Raw genomic sequence first — 15,593 nt, 5'->3', positions numbered from 1 at the left:
ACCATATTAGCTAATAACATTTGATACCCTAGTGGCATCATTACTCTGACAATTATAGTGCTGAATTGTAAACTTTGACTTCAAACTATTCCACAAGAAATCAGACCCTGCTTCGGACTAGAATGGTTCAAGTGTTGATGCCCAAACATTTTGGTTTTATTTCAAGTGTATTCAACTATTCTGCGTTTAGCATTGGTGTTCTTTTGGAGTTACACAATAAAAATTTTTCAGTGCTGAGAAATGAAATGCTTCTATTTTTGATATAACACAATTAGGGGTTTACAGCCAAATGTATAAGACTATTTGTTTCCTCAATGAGTCCTACCTTGAAGTTGCTTTCACTGCATTATCACATTTCTTTCTAAAGTGAGTGCATTGAATACTGTGTAGTCTGATAGCAAGAAATTCTGAAGCTGATGGATAAAGACATCAACACTGTGTAAAGTTGAGTTAGTTCCTTACTGTAAATGACAGAGGTAAAGCCTTGCAGAATATTGTTTGCAGATATAATATTCTGAAATGGGAAGTTTTTTAAAAAAAAGATTTTTCTGATGTTTGTGATCACTTAGAGGACTTGCCAATTTTAGAAGCAGGAATCTACAATTTTGATTCTGAGAGCATAGCTTTTCTTTGCTTTAATAGATATATGTATTAAAGCAGGAGGCTGGAAGAACGCAGCAAGCCAGGCAGCATCAGGAGGTGGAGAAGTTACACCCGAAACATTGACTTCTCCACCTCTTGATGCTGCCTGGCTTGCTTTGATCTTCTAGTCTCCTGCTTGGCTATCTTGGATTCCACCATCTGCCGTTTTTTTTTCTCTTAAGGGATATAGGTCAACCAGTACATTTGTCGAGCTCTGACAGCTGATTTACATGAATGTGCCTATATAGTTGCTTATGTTATGGTTGTTTATCTAATTTTTTTTGTCCTTCCTAAGACTCAGCACAAGTTGAGGTACACTTATGTACCTGTTCTGACCTGCCAATATTATGTTGAAACTTAAGGAATTAATGAAACTTATTGTATATATCTGATTGGAAGTAGTGGAATCTGTACAAGTGTTCAAAACCTTAGCATCAAAACTGCAAAAAAGTTTGTCTATCTTCTGCTATCGTTGTCGTACTTCACAATGGTTTGAATGATTTTTTGTTTTTGACATGTTTTCTGTATGTGAATTTGAGACACTGTTGTCACTTTTGTTTAAAATAAAATCTAACTGCAGATGCATTTTGTGTTAATCTTCGCTCATTTGGGAGCATACTGTCACACCTGGATCTGAAGGTTGTGTATTCAAGCCCCATTCTAAGAAATGAGTTCAACAATCTAAACTGACAAGTGTTGTACTGAGGGACTGCTGCACTCGAGTACTTTATTTCAGAAGAGATGTTAAATTGAAGTCTGCCTTCTTTCTAATACGGACCTAAAAGACCCATAATACTGTTTTGAAGATGACCAGGAGAATTATCCTTATATCCTGTCCAATATTTATTTTTCAAGCCATATCACACAAACAGCTTATCCAACCACATCACATTGCTGTTTGTGGAAGTTAGTGTGCAAATTTGCTGCCACATTTCCTCTAAGAGTGACTACACTTCAGTTATGTTTCATTCTCTATATGATTGAGATGACTAGTGGGTGTGAAAGTCGATATTTTTCACTCGACTGCTTTTGCAGATTTTAACATTTGCTCATTTTATTGTTGCTCTTTATTGCAACTACTTCAGAATGTTACTTCTACACGTGAGATTACAAATAGATTTTACTAATGTCTCTGGTGCATTTGTGATGCACTACCTGCATCATAGCATCTCTGAAAGAGTTGATTAGACAATACCTACTATCTTGCAGCAAAGCCTTACTTGGCCAAGTTTTATGGCATTTGGGTTCTCGTGGTCATCCCATATTTTTAGAAAATGTCCTGCATGGTATTTTCCACTTGGTAAAACAAAATTTGAGGGCTGGATCATAATGGTTGGCCCCAGCAATGACAGATCTGAGTGCCAAATTCCCAATCCAGTTTGGAAACTCAGGCATGTTGTGTAATGAGACTCTTCCTGAATGTAATGGTTGAATGCAAGGCCAATGGAGAGTTTCAGTCCAGCGTATACAGGAAGGCCACCCACAAAGACTAAGTAATCAACTATTACAGCAACCATTCCAACACCCACAAATGGAGCTGCATCAGATCATTGTTCAAGTGGGCTATAACATACTGCAGCTGGAGTTGTGCAAAGCAGAAGAACACCTATAAAGTCTTCACAAACGAGGTACCCAAAAAGCCACCGATACCACCACAACAGGAAGACAACACATCGAGACACACTGGCCACACTAACCTACATTAAGGACATATCAGAAATGACAACCAGACTATGCTGACCCCTGGGTCTCATGGTAGACCACAAATGAGCTATCACACTATGACAGCTGCTAACAAGTATAAAGGATCCCATACCCACAACCAACAGGAGCTACGTTATATACAAAATATCATGTAAAGACTGCCAGAGGGCAAACTGGAAGAAAATTTGCCATCATGACTAGTTGGTGCTCATGCACCCTGAAGAGACATGACCAGCTATCACTTATATCCATGCACTTGGACAATGAAGGACACCAATTTGACTGAGAGAACATATCCATCCTAGGACAAGCCAAATAAACTTGCACAGGAATCCCTGGAAGCTTGGTACTCAACCCAGAACTCTATTAACAAACCTGAAGAGTTGGACCCCAAATACCAACCACTCAGAAACTGAATCAGCAATAAAACCAGAAATGACAGCACCAATCCCAGCAGACTCAGAAAAGCAGGACAGACATCAACGCTTCACTGGAGGCACACTGATGATGTTACCATGGTGATGAAACATCTGTGAACAAACCTTCCAGTTCAGCAAGCAAGTCAACAACCTGAGCTACAAATTTTCTCGAATACTCTGATCATTGTGAACTTGCCACCTTTAAATGAGACATGAAGTGTAATGGAAGCCAGCTGAAGAAATTTATTGTGTACCTTTTTTCTGGATGGGCATCTATAACATGAACAGTGCCTTCCAAAGTGGCCATGCCATCAAAAATGAACTACTTGATATGTCAGTTATTCTCCCATGGGATAAATACACAAGTCATGACTGCCTCTCTCGTATAAAGAAACACATGTACATGTAATCTTATTTGAGGCAACAGGCCAAGGAAGGATTCAAAACATTTTCTTTCATAAATCTGTTTGGATGTGTTACAACACACACACCTCCAGGGTGTGTTGAACCTTGATCATTTGGCCCAGAGGTACAGACAAGTCCTTATGATCAGAACCACAATACAGATGCTTGCACTTGTTTACCTTCATGCAAAGTACTATATGGCAAAGGTGTCCTCATCACCCATGCTATGTCAGTACTTATCTAATCAACTATTAACATCCACCTGGCTTCCAAACAACAGCAGCAACATATGCCATGGTAAAATTAACATTGCAGGCCTCTGAGATCCTGCCAAGAAGATGGCTCTTCTCCGTTAATGCCTCATTGCCAATTTCCAGCCAATAAGAGTCATTGTTGATAGTGTCTTATGTCTAAGGCCATTCTAATGAGCATCTGATGAACAGAGTTTTAAAAATTAACCAGTGAGTTTATAGTGAAGTTACAAGAAATAAGATTCAGAATTATAAGTAAACATTGAGAAAAGTGTTTTTTTTAATAGCAGTAATTTTAAGAATTTTCTTGATAATACTTGGATTGAAAAGTGGGTTGATGTGGCCAGAGTCTTTGTTGAGATTTACAGGTAATGTGATGTTGTTTTACACCAGAAAGCTATGGAATTGATTCTAGGGTAAAGGTGAAAATTTCTTGAAAAAGTTACTGCAATGCATGTTATAACAACATAGTCTGCTACATTGTGTCTCTATTACAGATATTTCCATATGAACATTTATGGATCAGGGAAATATGTTTTCTAAAATGGTACAAATATGTTTTATTAGTACCTTCTGAGTTTAAACATTCAAAGTGCCATATCATCAAGTATGTGATTGAGCTAATTGTGAAAAACTACTGATAATTTAACTCAATGAATCCTTTCTTAAATTGAGAAAATTAATGTGCTTTATTTACGATGCCATAGCTTGAGCAATGCATTGTTTATTGTTCATTGTTTATACAGATGGCATTGATAAGATAATCAAATAATTAATACTGACGTGTCAGAACGCTGGTTTCTTTCAGGGCTTAATCCATTATAGTTGAATCACTGAAAGACAACTCAGCTGTGCCCGACACCATTGAAATGGAATTCTCGGACAAGCAATATTGAAACATTTAATAATGTCCTTTTGTTTTATTCTGGTGACTAGTATCCCTGCTGTGGAAGTGTACCTGTACAAACAGCTTTTCTGTCTCATCTGCTATGGTGCTGATCATAAATTAAGTTATGATGCTAGATTAGACTGCTGAGGCAGGAATCGACAGTTATTTGAGGGGGCTAAGAAAAAGCCATTTCAAGTCGGAATATGTAGGTGAAGCATAAAGCTGGAGTGCATCTGACAAAGAAACAAAGTCAAACTCTAATTTCAAGAATTCCACTAGAGTGTTCTGAGTCCGAGGGCATAGGCCAGTTCTCGGAACATAGCAGAGAGTACAGTAGCTGAATGGGGGTGATAGGTGGGAAGGGAGATTGGCAGATAGGACAGGTCATGAGGATGGTGCTGAGCTGGAAGTTTGGAACTGGGGTAAGGTGGGCGGGAGATGAAACTCGTGAAGTCCACATTGATGCCCTGGGGTTGAAGTGTTCCAAGACGGAAGTTGAGGCATTCTTCTTCCAGGCGTCGGGTGGTGAGGGAGTGCCTCTGCGAGGAGGTGTCCAATCTCCCCAATGTAGAGGAGATCGCGTTGGGAGCAATGGATATAATAAATTACATTGGTGGATGTGCAGGTGAAACTTTGGATGTGGAAGGCTCCTTTGGGGCCTTGGATGGAGGTGAGGGAGGAGGTGTGGATGCAGGTTTTGCAATTCCTGTGGTGGCAGGGGAAGGTGCCAGGATGGGAGGATGTTGTTGGGGGGGTGTGGGCCTGACCAGGTAGTCACAGAGGAGCGGTTTTTGCGGAAAGGGGTGGGGAGGGAAATATATTTCTGGTGGTGGGGTCCGTTTGGAGGTGATAGAAATGTTGGCGAATGATGCGGTTTATGCGAAGGGTGGAAGGTGAGGACCAGGGGGGTGTTCTCCTTGTTACGGTTGGAGGGGTGGGGTTTGAGGATGGAGGTACAAGATGTGGATGAGATGCGTTGGGGGCATCTTCAACCACATGGGAAGGGAAATTGCGGTCTCTAAAGAAGGAGGCCATCTGGTGTGTTCTGTAGTGGAAATGGCACTCCTGGGAGCAGATATGGCGGAGGTGGAGGAATTGGGAATATGGGATGGTAGTTTTGCAGAAGGTAGGGTGGGAAGAGATGTATTCCAGGTGGCTGTGGGAGTCGGTGGGTTTGTAAAAAAGAAATCACTGTCAAGTTGGTTGTCATTAATGGAGATGGAGAAGTCCAGGAAGGGGAGGGAGGTGTCAGAGATGGTCCAAGTGCCCATATCCCCTCAAAGCCCTTCAAGAAAGTAGCCGAGACCATAACTTTGCTAGTTGTTTTCAGCAGGTGTAGAGTGGCTATTCGAGTAGTGATGCAGCTGGCCCAACCACTTAGTTTTAAACAAAGCATAATTTATTTGCAAGATTACCAAATGAAACACCAACAAAAGAGGACAGAATGTAGAATAACTTAACCTACCGAAAACCCAACAGATTATCCCAATTTAATGATACTTCCAACAGTCCCCATAAACACCCCTCAGCAAAAATAGTTAAAATCAAACACAGGGTCTTAGAGAGAGAGATGGCAGAGAGATTCAGCATGGAACACCTTCTTCCATGTAGCTGTTTCTTAGACTAGCAGCCCCAATTCTGACTGCTTGCTAAAACCAAACCAGAGAAAAAGTGAGCTGGGAGAACTGGCCTCTTCCCATTCATTGTACAAGTGTTTTTCTTTAAAACTTGAAGGCGTTTTATCTGAGGCAATATCTGTTAGCCATAATCAAATTGGCCCTAAAACCCATCCAAGCCAAACCTCTTGGTAACTCTGTGTTTATGACCCTTCTGGGAAAAAAAAACCAAGAACAGAATAACCTTGTTAGAGGAGCAGCATCATTGTCACATGTCACTGGACCATGCACCTTATCCATGCAGGGCCCTTCTTGTGGTTCCTGTACCAAACTTCATTCCCTGAAGTAAATTGTCTCTCTTGCTTAGTGGAGTCTTCTGTCCAGCATCTGCATTCCTGATGCCATTTGATCTGGGAAGATCCCCATGAGTAACTCTGCTAGAGCGATTCCTGTATTTTCTTGAGGGGTGGTTCTATAATCAAATAGCAACAAGGACAGTTTGGTTTTGAGTGAAGCTGTAGCTGTTCCTTTAAGCCTGCCTTCAAAGTTTAGACTGCTGTTTTTGCCACTGTTGGATGATTCGCGGTATGGAGCTGTCCTTTTATATTGGACACCATTCGATTTTAGGAAATACTCAAATTCTCTGCTGGTAAACGATGGCCTGTCGCCTGTGACCAACACTTAAAGGAGTCAAGACATCTACAATTGCTACTTGGCCTCTTGAATAATGTTAACATTTGTAATTACATGCACCTAGTATTAGAACCCACTGCTGAATTTGGCCTGATGCTGCTGGCGGGACTGCCTTGTCTTGCTTAAGTAAACCTAGCAGGGGTTTGTGGTCTCTTATTTGAAATTTACATCTGCAAAGATATAGGTTTCAACTAGTTCTGCCAAACCTGCCTTCTCTATCTGAGCGTATTTATGCTGTATACTAGTCAAAGTCCTGGAGGCATATGTTATTGGACACTTCTCTCTATTGGGCCACCTTTTGAGGTAATGCTACCCCGATGCCATATGATGTGGCATTGCATGTCAATACCAAATTTTGCTTAGCATCATAGTGTGGCAACACTTTCGAGGGTGATAACTGTTTCTTCACTTCCTTGGAACCTATGACAAGTCTACGCGACCGTTTCCAAGGCTGATCCTTGCTTAAGAATTGATGTAAAGGAGCCAAGGTGGAAGCCAAGTAATGCCTGAACTTACCATAATAATTCATCAGCCCAAGGAAAGACCTAAACTCTGATACAAGCATGGGCGCCAAGGCACATTTGATTGCCCTCAAGTTAACTTCCAATGGATATAACCCGATCTTGTCAGCTTTGTATCCCAAGGAAGTCACTTGGGTGTCTAGATCACGTGTTTTTCCCTTTCGGGGAGAAACATCTAAGGACCATATTCAAATTCTCTAAGTGCTCCATATTCCCTGTTATTAGCACATTATCTCGCTAAATGGCGACCTAGGGGGTAAAGCTTATAAAATGTTACAAAGTTGGTTTGTGTAAAATGAGGGAAAGCATTGCATGGTTCCTTTAAAAGATAGCATTTTTTCAGTGCTTAAAGTTAAAATGGATGTCTGAACAGCAGTTTAAAGTGCAGGTGCACAGAGAGCACCTGAATTGAAACATTTTTATTATCAAACAACTGAGCAACATTTTTACCAAGACAACAAGTCTTTTAAAGTTTAGCCAATCCATTTAAATCGAACCCTTAGATATTTAAAAAAAATTAAATCTGATGGTTTTAACTCCCTAGAACCAATCCTCATAACAAAATTGACAATTATCAAGGGTACATAAGAATGTTTTTGAAAATTGCTGAGAGTGCACTGCTATCTGAAGAGTAAATATCTGACTCTCTCAGAAATCTTAAAGCTCTGATTAAGTACCATCCACAAGGTTCTACAGCACTCTTAACCAATATTCCTGATAGACGAATTTGACAGAGGCATTTCACTTATCAGCATTCAATGGAGAAAGGTGTTCCTAGTGGAGTATCATCGGAGAGGGTGAGGAGCATTCTGGAAGACTTATCCTAGCTGTAGTTTTGAGAGACTAAATTCTATTGTTTTGTCATTTAAGTGAGATTTGTATTTGATTGGAACAGCATACCATTAGAATTTCGTGTGAGTAGGGAATAATTAGTACATAGAGGGGATTTGGTCGGTTTGTTAGTAGTTCTGTTAAATTGTTCACTATTAGAGTTAGCTAAATAAATTGTTACTTGTTGGTTGTAGCATGAGTGAAAGGATTTCATTTCATTTGACCACCTATAACAGATTGAGACAAGGTGCTCCTTTTGGGCATTCAGCTCTTGGCAGGGATGGGGGGGATGTGGGTGGTGGTCAACCTGTGCTTTGTAACAAAAATGTTCTCCATTGTCCGCTTAAAAAATTTGACGATACCCAGAATGGCAGCATCATATATTGCTACAAATATTTATGGCTATTAATTTTAGCATACTTCTGGGGATCTTTATCTAACCACAATTGCAAGTAAGCAAGGCTCATATCCAGCTTCATGAAGATCAGACCCCCACGCCAGCTTTGTGTGTACATCCTCTATGCGAGGGATTGTGTAATTATCCAGTTGTGATTAGCATTTTACTGTTTTGTTTAAAATTCCCACAAAGGTGAACTAACCTAACAGCTTCACAGTCAGTACTGCAAACTTGAGTACCCATTCTGCAAACTGGACTGGTGATGATTCCTTCACTTTCCAGCCTTCTGATTTTCTGCCTCCACTTTTGCCCATAAGGCAAATAGCGCTGGGTGTGCCTTGCAGAATCATAGAGTTGCTTCCTGGTCAACATGCAAGGTGCCTTAGCTTCTTCAATAGTCCCTAGACCTTCCTAAAAAACATCCAGGTATGTAATTAGGACTTCATTTGGACAGCTATCTTCTCAAAAAATGTTGATCCAGTCTGGATGAATCTTTTCCAACCAATTTCCCCCCACCAAGCTTGGGTCCAAGCCTTTTACTACAATCTGTAGTAATAGAACCAGCTGCTTCTCATTAGAGAATGATATCAAAGTTGTACCCTTAATCTGTCAAGGTTTCACAGTATAGATTCTCTATCTAGCTGTGGTCTTGCGCAAACCTAAGAATTGGAGTCCAGAGGGAAATTTATTAAAGACTAGTTCTGTGATTAACGAAATAGTCATGCTGATATTGATATCCATTAGAGCTGGGTGACCATTTAACCAGATGTTTATTTTGGTTCTGGTTTGAATGTTGCAAAGCAATTTAACTGTTGCTGTAGACTGACCTAGAGTCCCTTTGCTCAGGGTATGTCCTGAGTGAGGCTATGTATGTGGTGTTCCCCTAAGCTTAGTCCGATTAGTGAGGGTGTCCACTTCCATGGGAATACCCTGCAACTCATGTACTCATTCCACTTGCCACGAGGAGGTCTTCAGATTCATTGTATGAGGTCCACCTGGCTGACTTTGTTACAATCACTACAAAGGAGAAAGTGAGGACTGCAGATGCTGGAGATCAGAGCTTAAAAATGTGTTGCTGGAAAAGTGCAGCAGGTCAGGCAGCATCAAAGGAACAGGAGAATCGACGTTTCGGGCATAAACCCTTCTTCAGGAATGAGGAGGGTGTGCCAAGCAGGCTAAGAATAAAGGTAGGGAGGAGGGACTTGGGAATACGATAGGTGGAAGGAGGTTAAGGTGAGGGTGATAGGCTGGAGAGGGGTGGGGGCAGAGAGGTCGGGAAGAAGATTGCAGGTCAAGAAGGCAGTGCTGAGTCTGAGGGTTGGGACTGAGAAAAGGTGGGGGGGAAAGGGAAATGAGAAAGCTGGAGAAATCTGCATTCATCCCTTGTGGTTGGAGGATTCCTAGGCGGAAGATGAGGCGCTCTTCCTCCAGGCGTCGTGTTGCCATGGTCTGGCGATGGAGAAGGCCAAGGACCTGCATATCCTTGGCGGAGTGGGAGTGGGAGTGAAAGTGTTCAGCCATGGGGCGGTTGGGTTGGTTGGTGCGGGTGTCCCAGAGGTGTTCCGCAAATAGGTGGCCTGTCTCCCCAATGCACCCGATGTAGCCTCCTATACATTGGGAGACAGGCCGCCTACTTACAGAACGTTTCAGAGAACACCTCTGGGACACCCGCACCAACAAACCCAACCGCCCCGTGGCTGAACACTTTAACTCTCCCTCTCACTCTGCCAAGGACATGCAGGTCCTTGGCCTTCTCCATCGCCAGACCATGGCAACACGACGCCTGGAGGAAGAGCGCCTCATCTTCCGCCTAGGAATCCTCCAACCACCAGGGATGAATGCAGATTTCTCCAGCTTTCTCATTTTCCCCACCCACCTTATCTCAGTCCCAACCCTCAGACTCAGCACCGCCTTCTTGACCTGCAATATTCTTCCCGACCTCTCCGCCCCCACCCCCTCTCCGGCCTATCACCCTCACCTTAACCTCCTTCCATCTATCGTATTCCCAACGTCCCTCCCCCAAGTCCCTCCTCCCTACCTTTTATCTTAGTCTGCTTGGCACACCCTCCTCATTCCTGAAGAAGGGCTTATGCCCGAAACGTCGATTCTCTTGCTCCTTTGATGCTGCCTGACCTGCTGCGCTTTTCCAGCAACACATTTTTAAGCAGAATCACTACAAATCCAAGAGAAAAATTACTGGCTGTTTATGGGCAAATTATGTTTGACTAACTGGATTGAGTTTTTGATGAGTTAACAGGATGAATAATGTGTGTATGGAGTTTTCAAAACAGTTGATGAAATATCATCATAGGTTTCTTAACAAAAATTAAAACTCCTAAAATAAAGTCTGCAGAAGCAGAATGGATACAAAATGGATTTAATGCCCAGAAAAAGTTAGCATTTGTAGTGAATAATTGTTTTTCATGCAAATGTGAAAGTAAGAGTTTAGCAGTTCTTGTGGGTCAGTCGTGTGTCCCTAGGCTAAAAATTCAGGGTTGAAGCCTATTTGTTGTGGTGTGTCATAACATCTTAACAGGTCAATTAAAACTTGCTTTAACAATCACATTTTGCTGAATGCTTTTCTTGCACTCTTCAGAACAATTTGCAAAGAAATCGATTTAAGGGGAAAACCAACATTGTATTGTATGAGAATGCTGATTAGTTTGCAAGTGGATTCTGATTGGTAGAGATATTGCCATGGAAAATGCCTGGAGAGTAATTGTCAACCAGGAACTGGCATATTGTTTTAAGATTTTAAAAATTTATTTCATTCTTTGTTTTTGCTTGAAATTTTTGATCAAGGCACTTTGTTAATTTAAATTCTGTGCAGCACAACCTTAATTAACTTGCTCATAATCGAAATCATAGAGCATGGGTAGGGATCATTTTGATAAATCTACATTGCCCTCACATGCTAATACCTGCTGCTTAAAGTATGGCACTTCTTGAAGTACTCCCGTAGTTAATATAGCTGTAGCATAATTTTTTTTTGTCCTCCAAAGATCAGTGTCCATTAACCTTCATGATTATTTTCTCTGCACACTTGATATTTTGATGGTATGTACATGAAACTTTTAAGTCTGTTCTAGTTTATCTTGGAAAAATGCAATTGAATTTATATGATGTATACTCAATGAGTGGTTAAGAGTTGGCATGCATTGTCCGGTACGATGGATATTGTTTAAAACAATTCAATAGTGACCTTCAGTGGGGATTGGATAAATATTTCAAGAAGGAGAAATGACAAGAATTTGGTGAAAGAACAGAGGAGTGGAGCTAACTGGATTGTTTTTCAAAAGTGTCAGTGTAGACTTGATTAAATGGCCGCCTCTTGTGGTATAATACCTATCACATTTGTGATGTGTGCATTCCTGTCTGCAAGCACTTGTCCACAATTGCAATGGAAACTGCATATTGTATTTTTTAAAATGGGAATACCGTTCATATACCACAATGTGTTTTCTTGATGAGTCAATTTAAACATTGCTATATTTTTCCTGCAGCATTTGAAATTTCTAATGGATGACTAACCTTTTAACCAAAATAAAAAATCATACCCATTTCAAAATAAGATCAGTAAATTAAGCCATAATTCTCAGCAGCTGGAGACTTTATAGTTGTATTATATTGGAAATTTGTTTGAACTGCCAGAAATTACTGAGCATTTCAGCACAATAGTTGGGGAGCATTTACAGATTTGACCTTCATATAGACCTTTGCATTATGGAAAATAGGAATGTAGGGTTCACTTTTCCAAACTCTTATGTGTTTTTAGAACGGTTGCAGTTGTAGTCTGAAACTGGATGATACCCAAAAATTGGATGCAACGAACTTCAACTTTAAACCAGCAAATCAAATGTTAATTGAAATTATTTGTTTCCCTTTGATCGTGTGGCTCATTTCCAGCAGAAATGATGTGTTCATGTTTACAGAGTATAACATGGTAAACATTAAAAACAGAAGGTATCAGTTCTCTACAGCTGAGTACATTTTAATTCTTTCTGCTCAGTGTCAAAAAAATGGCTTTTCATGAAAGCCAATCATATTCAAGAAGGGACCAAAAGTGTGGATGATGGCGAAAGAGTCAATCAATACTTCGAAGCGCAAAAAATTGCTGAGGTTTCAAAACATTAGTTCAGTGCAATAGATAAACATAAACTGAGAGCCAAAAATGCCTTGACAGAAAATTATTGACAACTGGTCAGGTTCAGGAACAATTGTGAAACTAAATTTACAAAATTATTTGCTGCATTGAACCTAGTAAATAGTAGGTGCTATATGTGAAAACTATTTAGGAACCTTTCGTTAGAAGGAACACTGGATCTTTTGGGCTGCTTCAGCAATGTCTCTTTTTGTTTTAGAATTCTAACTAGTGTTCAATACACAACATAGTTGCCAAATGTAATACTTGTGTCCGTAATTTGTTTGTTACCAAGTAAATGAATTTTTGCCTTTTTATCTTTTGTTTGTTGGACTATTTATTGGACTATTTCAGGAGTTATGAAAGACAACTTGCAAAATTCAAGTTATTGCCTGAGACCATTGTTTTTTGCCAAGAATGAGAACTTATAGCCAAAATATATTTCTAATCAGGAGAAATATGCAGTTCCATAGGTTAAAACATATGCATGTTAATGGAAGGGCATGACATGCCTGAATTCTTGAGTGTAATTTTTTGATGATATTCCAAAGTTTAAGTGGACTGTATCATTTGAACTTTTTTGCTCAAAACGTTGATTTTCCTGCTCCTTCGATGCTGCCTGACCTGCTGTGCTTTTCCAGCACCCCACACTCAACACCAGTCCTTCTATCCCAATTTCATATCTACCATTACAGAATATTTGCTTGCTGTTTGAACAGTATAATTGGTATTTTTCAGATATAATTAATGGATCATGGCATCATGCTATCTTTATTAGGAAAGGCTGAAGTAAGGACTGCCTTTCCGATTAACCTTTTTGCAACTTTGGGTGTGAAACCAACAGATGATCTCTGCTCAAGCCCCAAAACTTAGCAATTCAAAGCTTCCTCAAATTATTTGAAAACCAGCCTTATAAGAGATGTGAAATGTGCAGTCTTTGCATCGATGCCCGTATTTTCATTCAAACAGAAGAAATTCAGGAATTATTTGATAGCATTTAATATTATAAAAGGAGAAACAGTAGATGGAAGCAAATTATATTTTCAGCAGTTGAATCTACAAGAGGAGACGTGGACAAAAAATGACACTTAAGATTTTTCATGTTAAGGATCACGAGGCTATGGATTTCATTAGATTTATTATTAAAAAAGAGGCCATACTAACATTTAGATCGTTTCAGGTCTCCTGAAGCTTTGCTTGATTCTCGAAGATAAAGCAAAAAATAATTCCCATATTTCCCCCTTTAATTTGCAGAAGATTTATTGTTCAGAAGATTGTTTGGTTAGGAAGAGATCATTGGTTTATGGTTGGAGGCTATTCAATTCCTTGTGTCAGGCTGATAATCTATGGTATCCACAACCGGTCACAATTATTGCGCTGTTGCTGATTGAACTTACTCTGCAAGCACACCCCTGTTCCATACCATCTTATCTCTCCTGTTCAACTATTTGAAAAACAGCAGTGCAAATATGACACTCGATGAGTTCCAGTAATTTGTTTTTAAAAGTGAAGCAATTCCTTTCATAGCCCTTGGTTTTAAAACAGTTCTGTTCTTATTTGAGTTCACATTCAAAAATAAAGGAAAAATAAATAGATGTGGTCTTTACAGCCTGAACTCTAACTGCTGTCCCAGCTTGACTCCCTCTTTGGGTAATCCCACTGATCTCTTTGTGTCTTGCCAGCATTCTCAAAGGAACCTTTCGGTGTGCTTTCAATATTTTCTTACGAGCAACAATTCTGCCCTCTCTTGTAATCATGCCCACTAAGCGCAATCACTTGGAGTTAATCTTCCTGACTGTTTTAGACTATACAGCTGTTCAGCTATCGATACCTTTTCCCCAATTCCCCCAGAATGTCTGTTCACTTGAAAATGTGGCCCTAATTTTAGCTAATTTACATGCATTAACATCATTGTGAAATTGGAAACTTAGTACATGTGTGACAACCTGCACCCATGGACACCTATTTTTGTGACCATACCTTCCACTACCAGGTCCACCCAAACTGTGGTGAAGTAATCCATGTCTTCTTTAGCCTGATCTAGCCCACCCCATCTCTGTAATCAACAATTCACTGAGAACTTTATATTGCTGCAACTCTGAATTCTTGTGATCTCCCACTTTCTTCATCCATGATTGGCAACCACGCTTTCAGCCATGTAGGCCTTGAGGTTTGGGATTTGATAACTAAATCTCTCCCTCTCCTCCCTTAAGACCTTAAAATGCTGCTCTTCAATTAAGGTTTTGTGATCCTCCTCAAGTGGCATGCTTCTAATAGCTATGCACTAAACAGTGAAGTCAGTCTGGATCCTTGTAGCCAAGGGACACATGTGGCAAACTGTATCTCACTGGATGCCAGCAAAAAGATCAGAGTAGAGTTGAGAAAAGCCCCACTGATTTCCTATTTCCTTATGTTGATGGAGGAAGCATTGTAAATTTAAATTTGTTGTGGTATTTAAGGAAAAAATGTAAGCAAAACATTTCCATTCATTTAAGTCTTGATGTTGGAATTCCTTATTGCCAAGGGAGTTGCCAAGAGTAAATCTGTCCAAGAATTGGAAATAATTACAGAATCAAGGAAGAACTGGTTTAAAATGCATCTTCCAGTCTCTGCTTCATTGATTCTTTGGAATTCACTTTTAGATCTGAGCTTGATTTCATTGTAGATCACTATTAATGCATTTCCAATATAAATGTTTATATCTACTGAAATTCACAATTACCTTTTGCATTTCTTCTATCATTTCTGGCCATGTTGTATCTACCAAATACAGAGCAGGAATAACTATTTAATTGTTTTCTTGGTCCCTAGATGATGAAGTTTGCTTGGGATAACTACAGACAATATGCATGGGGGACCAATGAGCTCAAACCCTTGTCGAAGAGTGGACATGCAAGTGGTTTATTTGGTGAGTAATTTGTGAAATAATTACTCTGTAGCACAGAGGTATTGTCAAAACAGTTCGTATGTCTATTAATATAAGAAAATTGCAGTCAATTAAATAAAAGCTGAATATACATCAGTCCTTTTAGTGAAAAGCTTTGAAGATTATAATTCATAGTCAATCTGTTATGTAATTTTCAT

General features: G+C 39.9%; 1 protein-coding gene across 1 annotated transcript in view; it reads left to right on the top strand.

Annotated features, from left to right (window-relative positions):
* Nucleotides 1–15,593, top strand: part of LOC122563562 (mannosyl-oligosaccharide 1,2-alpha-mannosidase IA) — a 143,940-nt gene that overhangs the window by 16,016 nt on the left and 112,331 nt on the right. The window contains exon 2 of the mRNA XM_043717453.2: nt 15,321–15,417. Within this exon, the coding sequence (XP_043573388.1) occupies nt 15,321–15,417 (97 nt within the window). The remainder of the gene's footprint in view (nt 1–15,320; nt 15,418–15,593) is intronic.

The sequence above is a fragment of the Chiloscyllium plagiosum genome, unplaced genomic scaffold (assembly GCF_037043375.1).
Source record: "Chiloscyllium plagiosum isolate Xiang-an unplaced genomic scaffold, Cpla_swu_hap1 HiC_scaffold_30, whole genome shotgun sequence".
NCBI classification, from domain to species: Eukaryota; Metazoa; Chordata; class Chondrichthyes; order Orectolobiformes; family Hemiscylliidae; genus Chiloscyllium; species Chiloscyllium plagiosum.
Note: the sequence above shows the minus strand (reverse complement) of the source record. Positions and strands in the feature narration are given on the sequence as shown.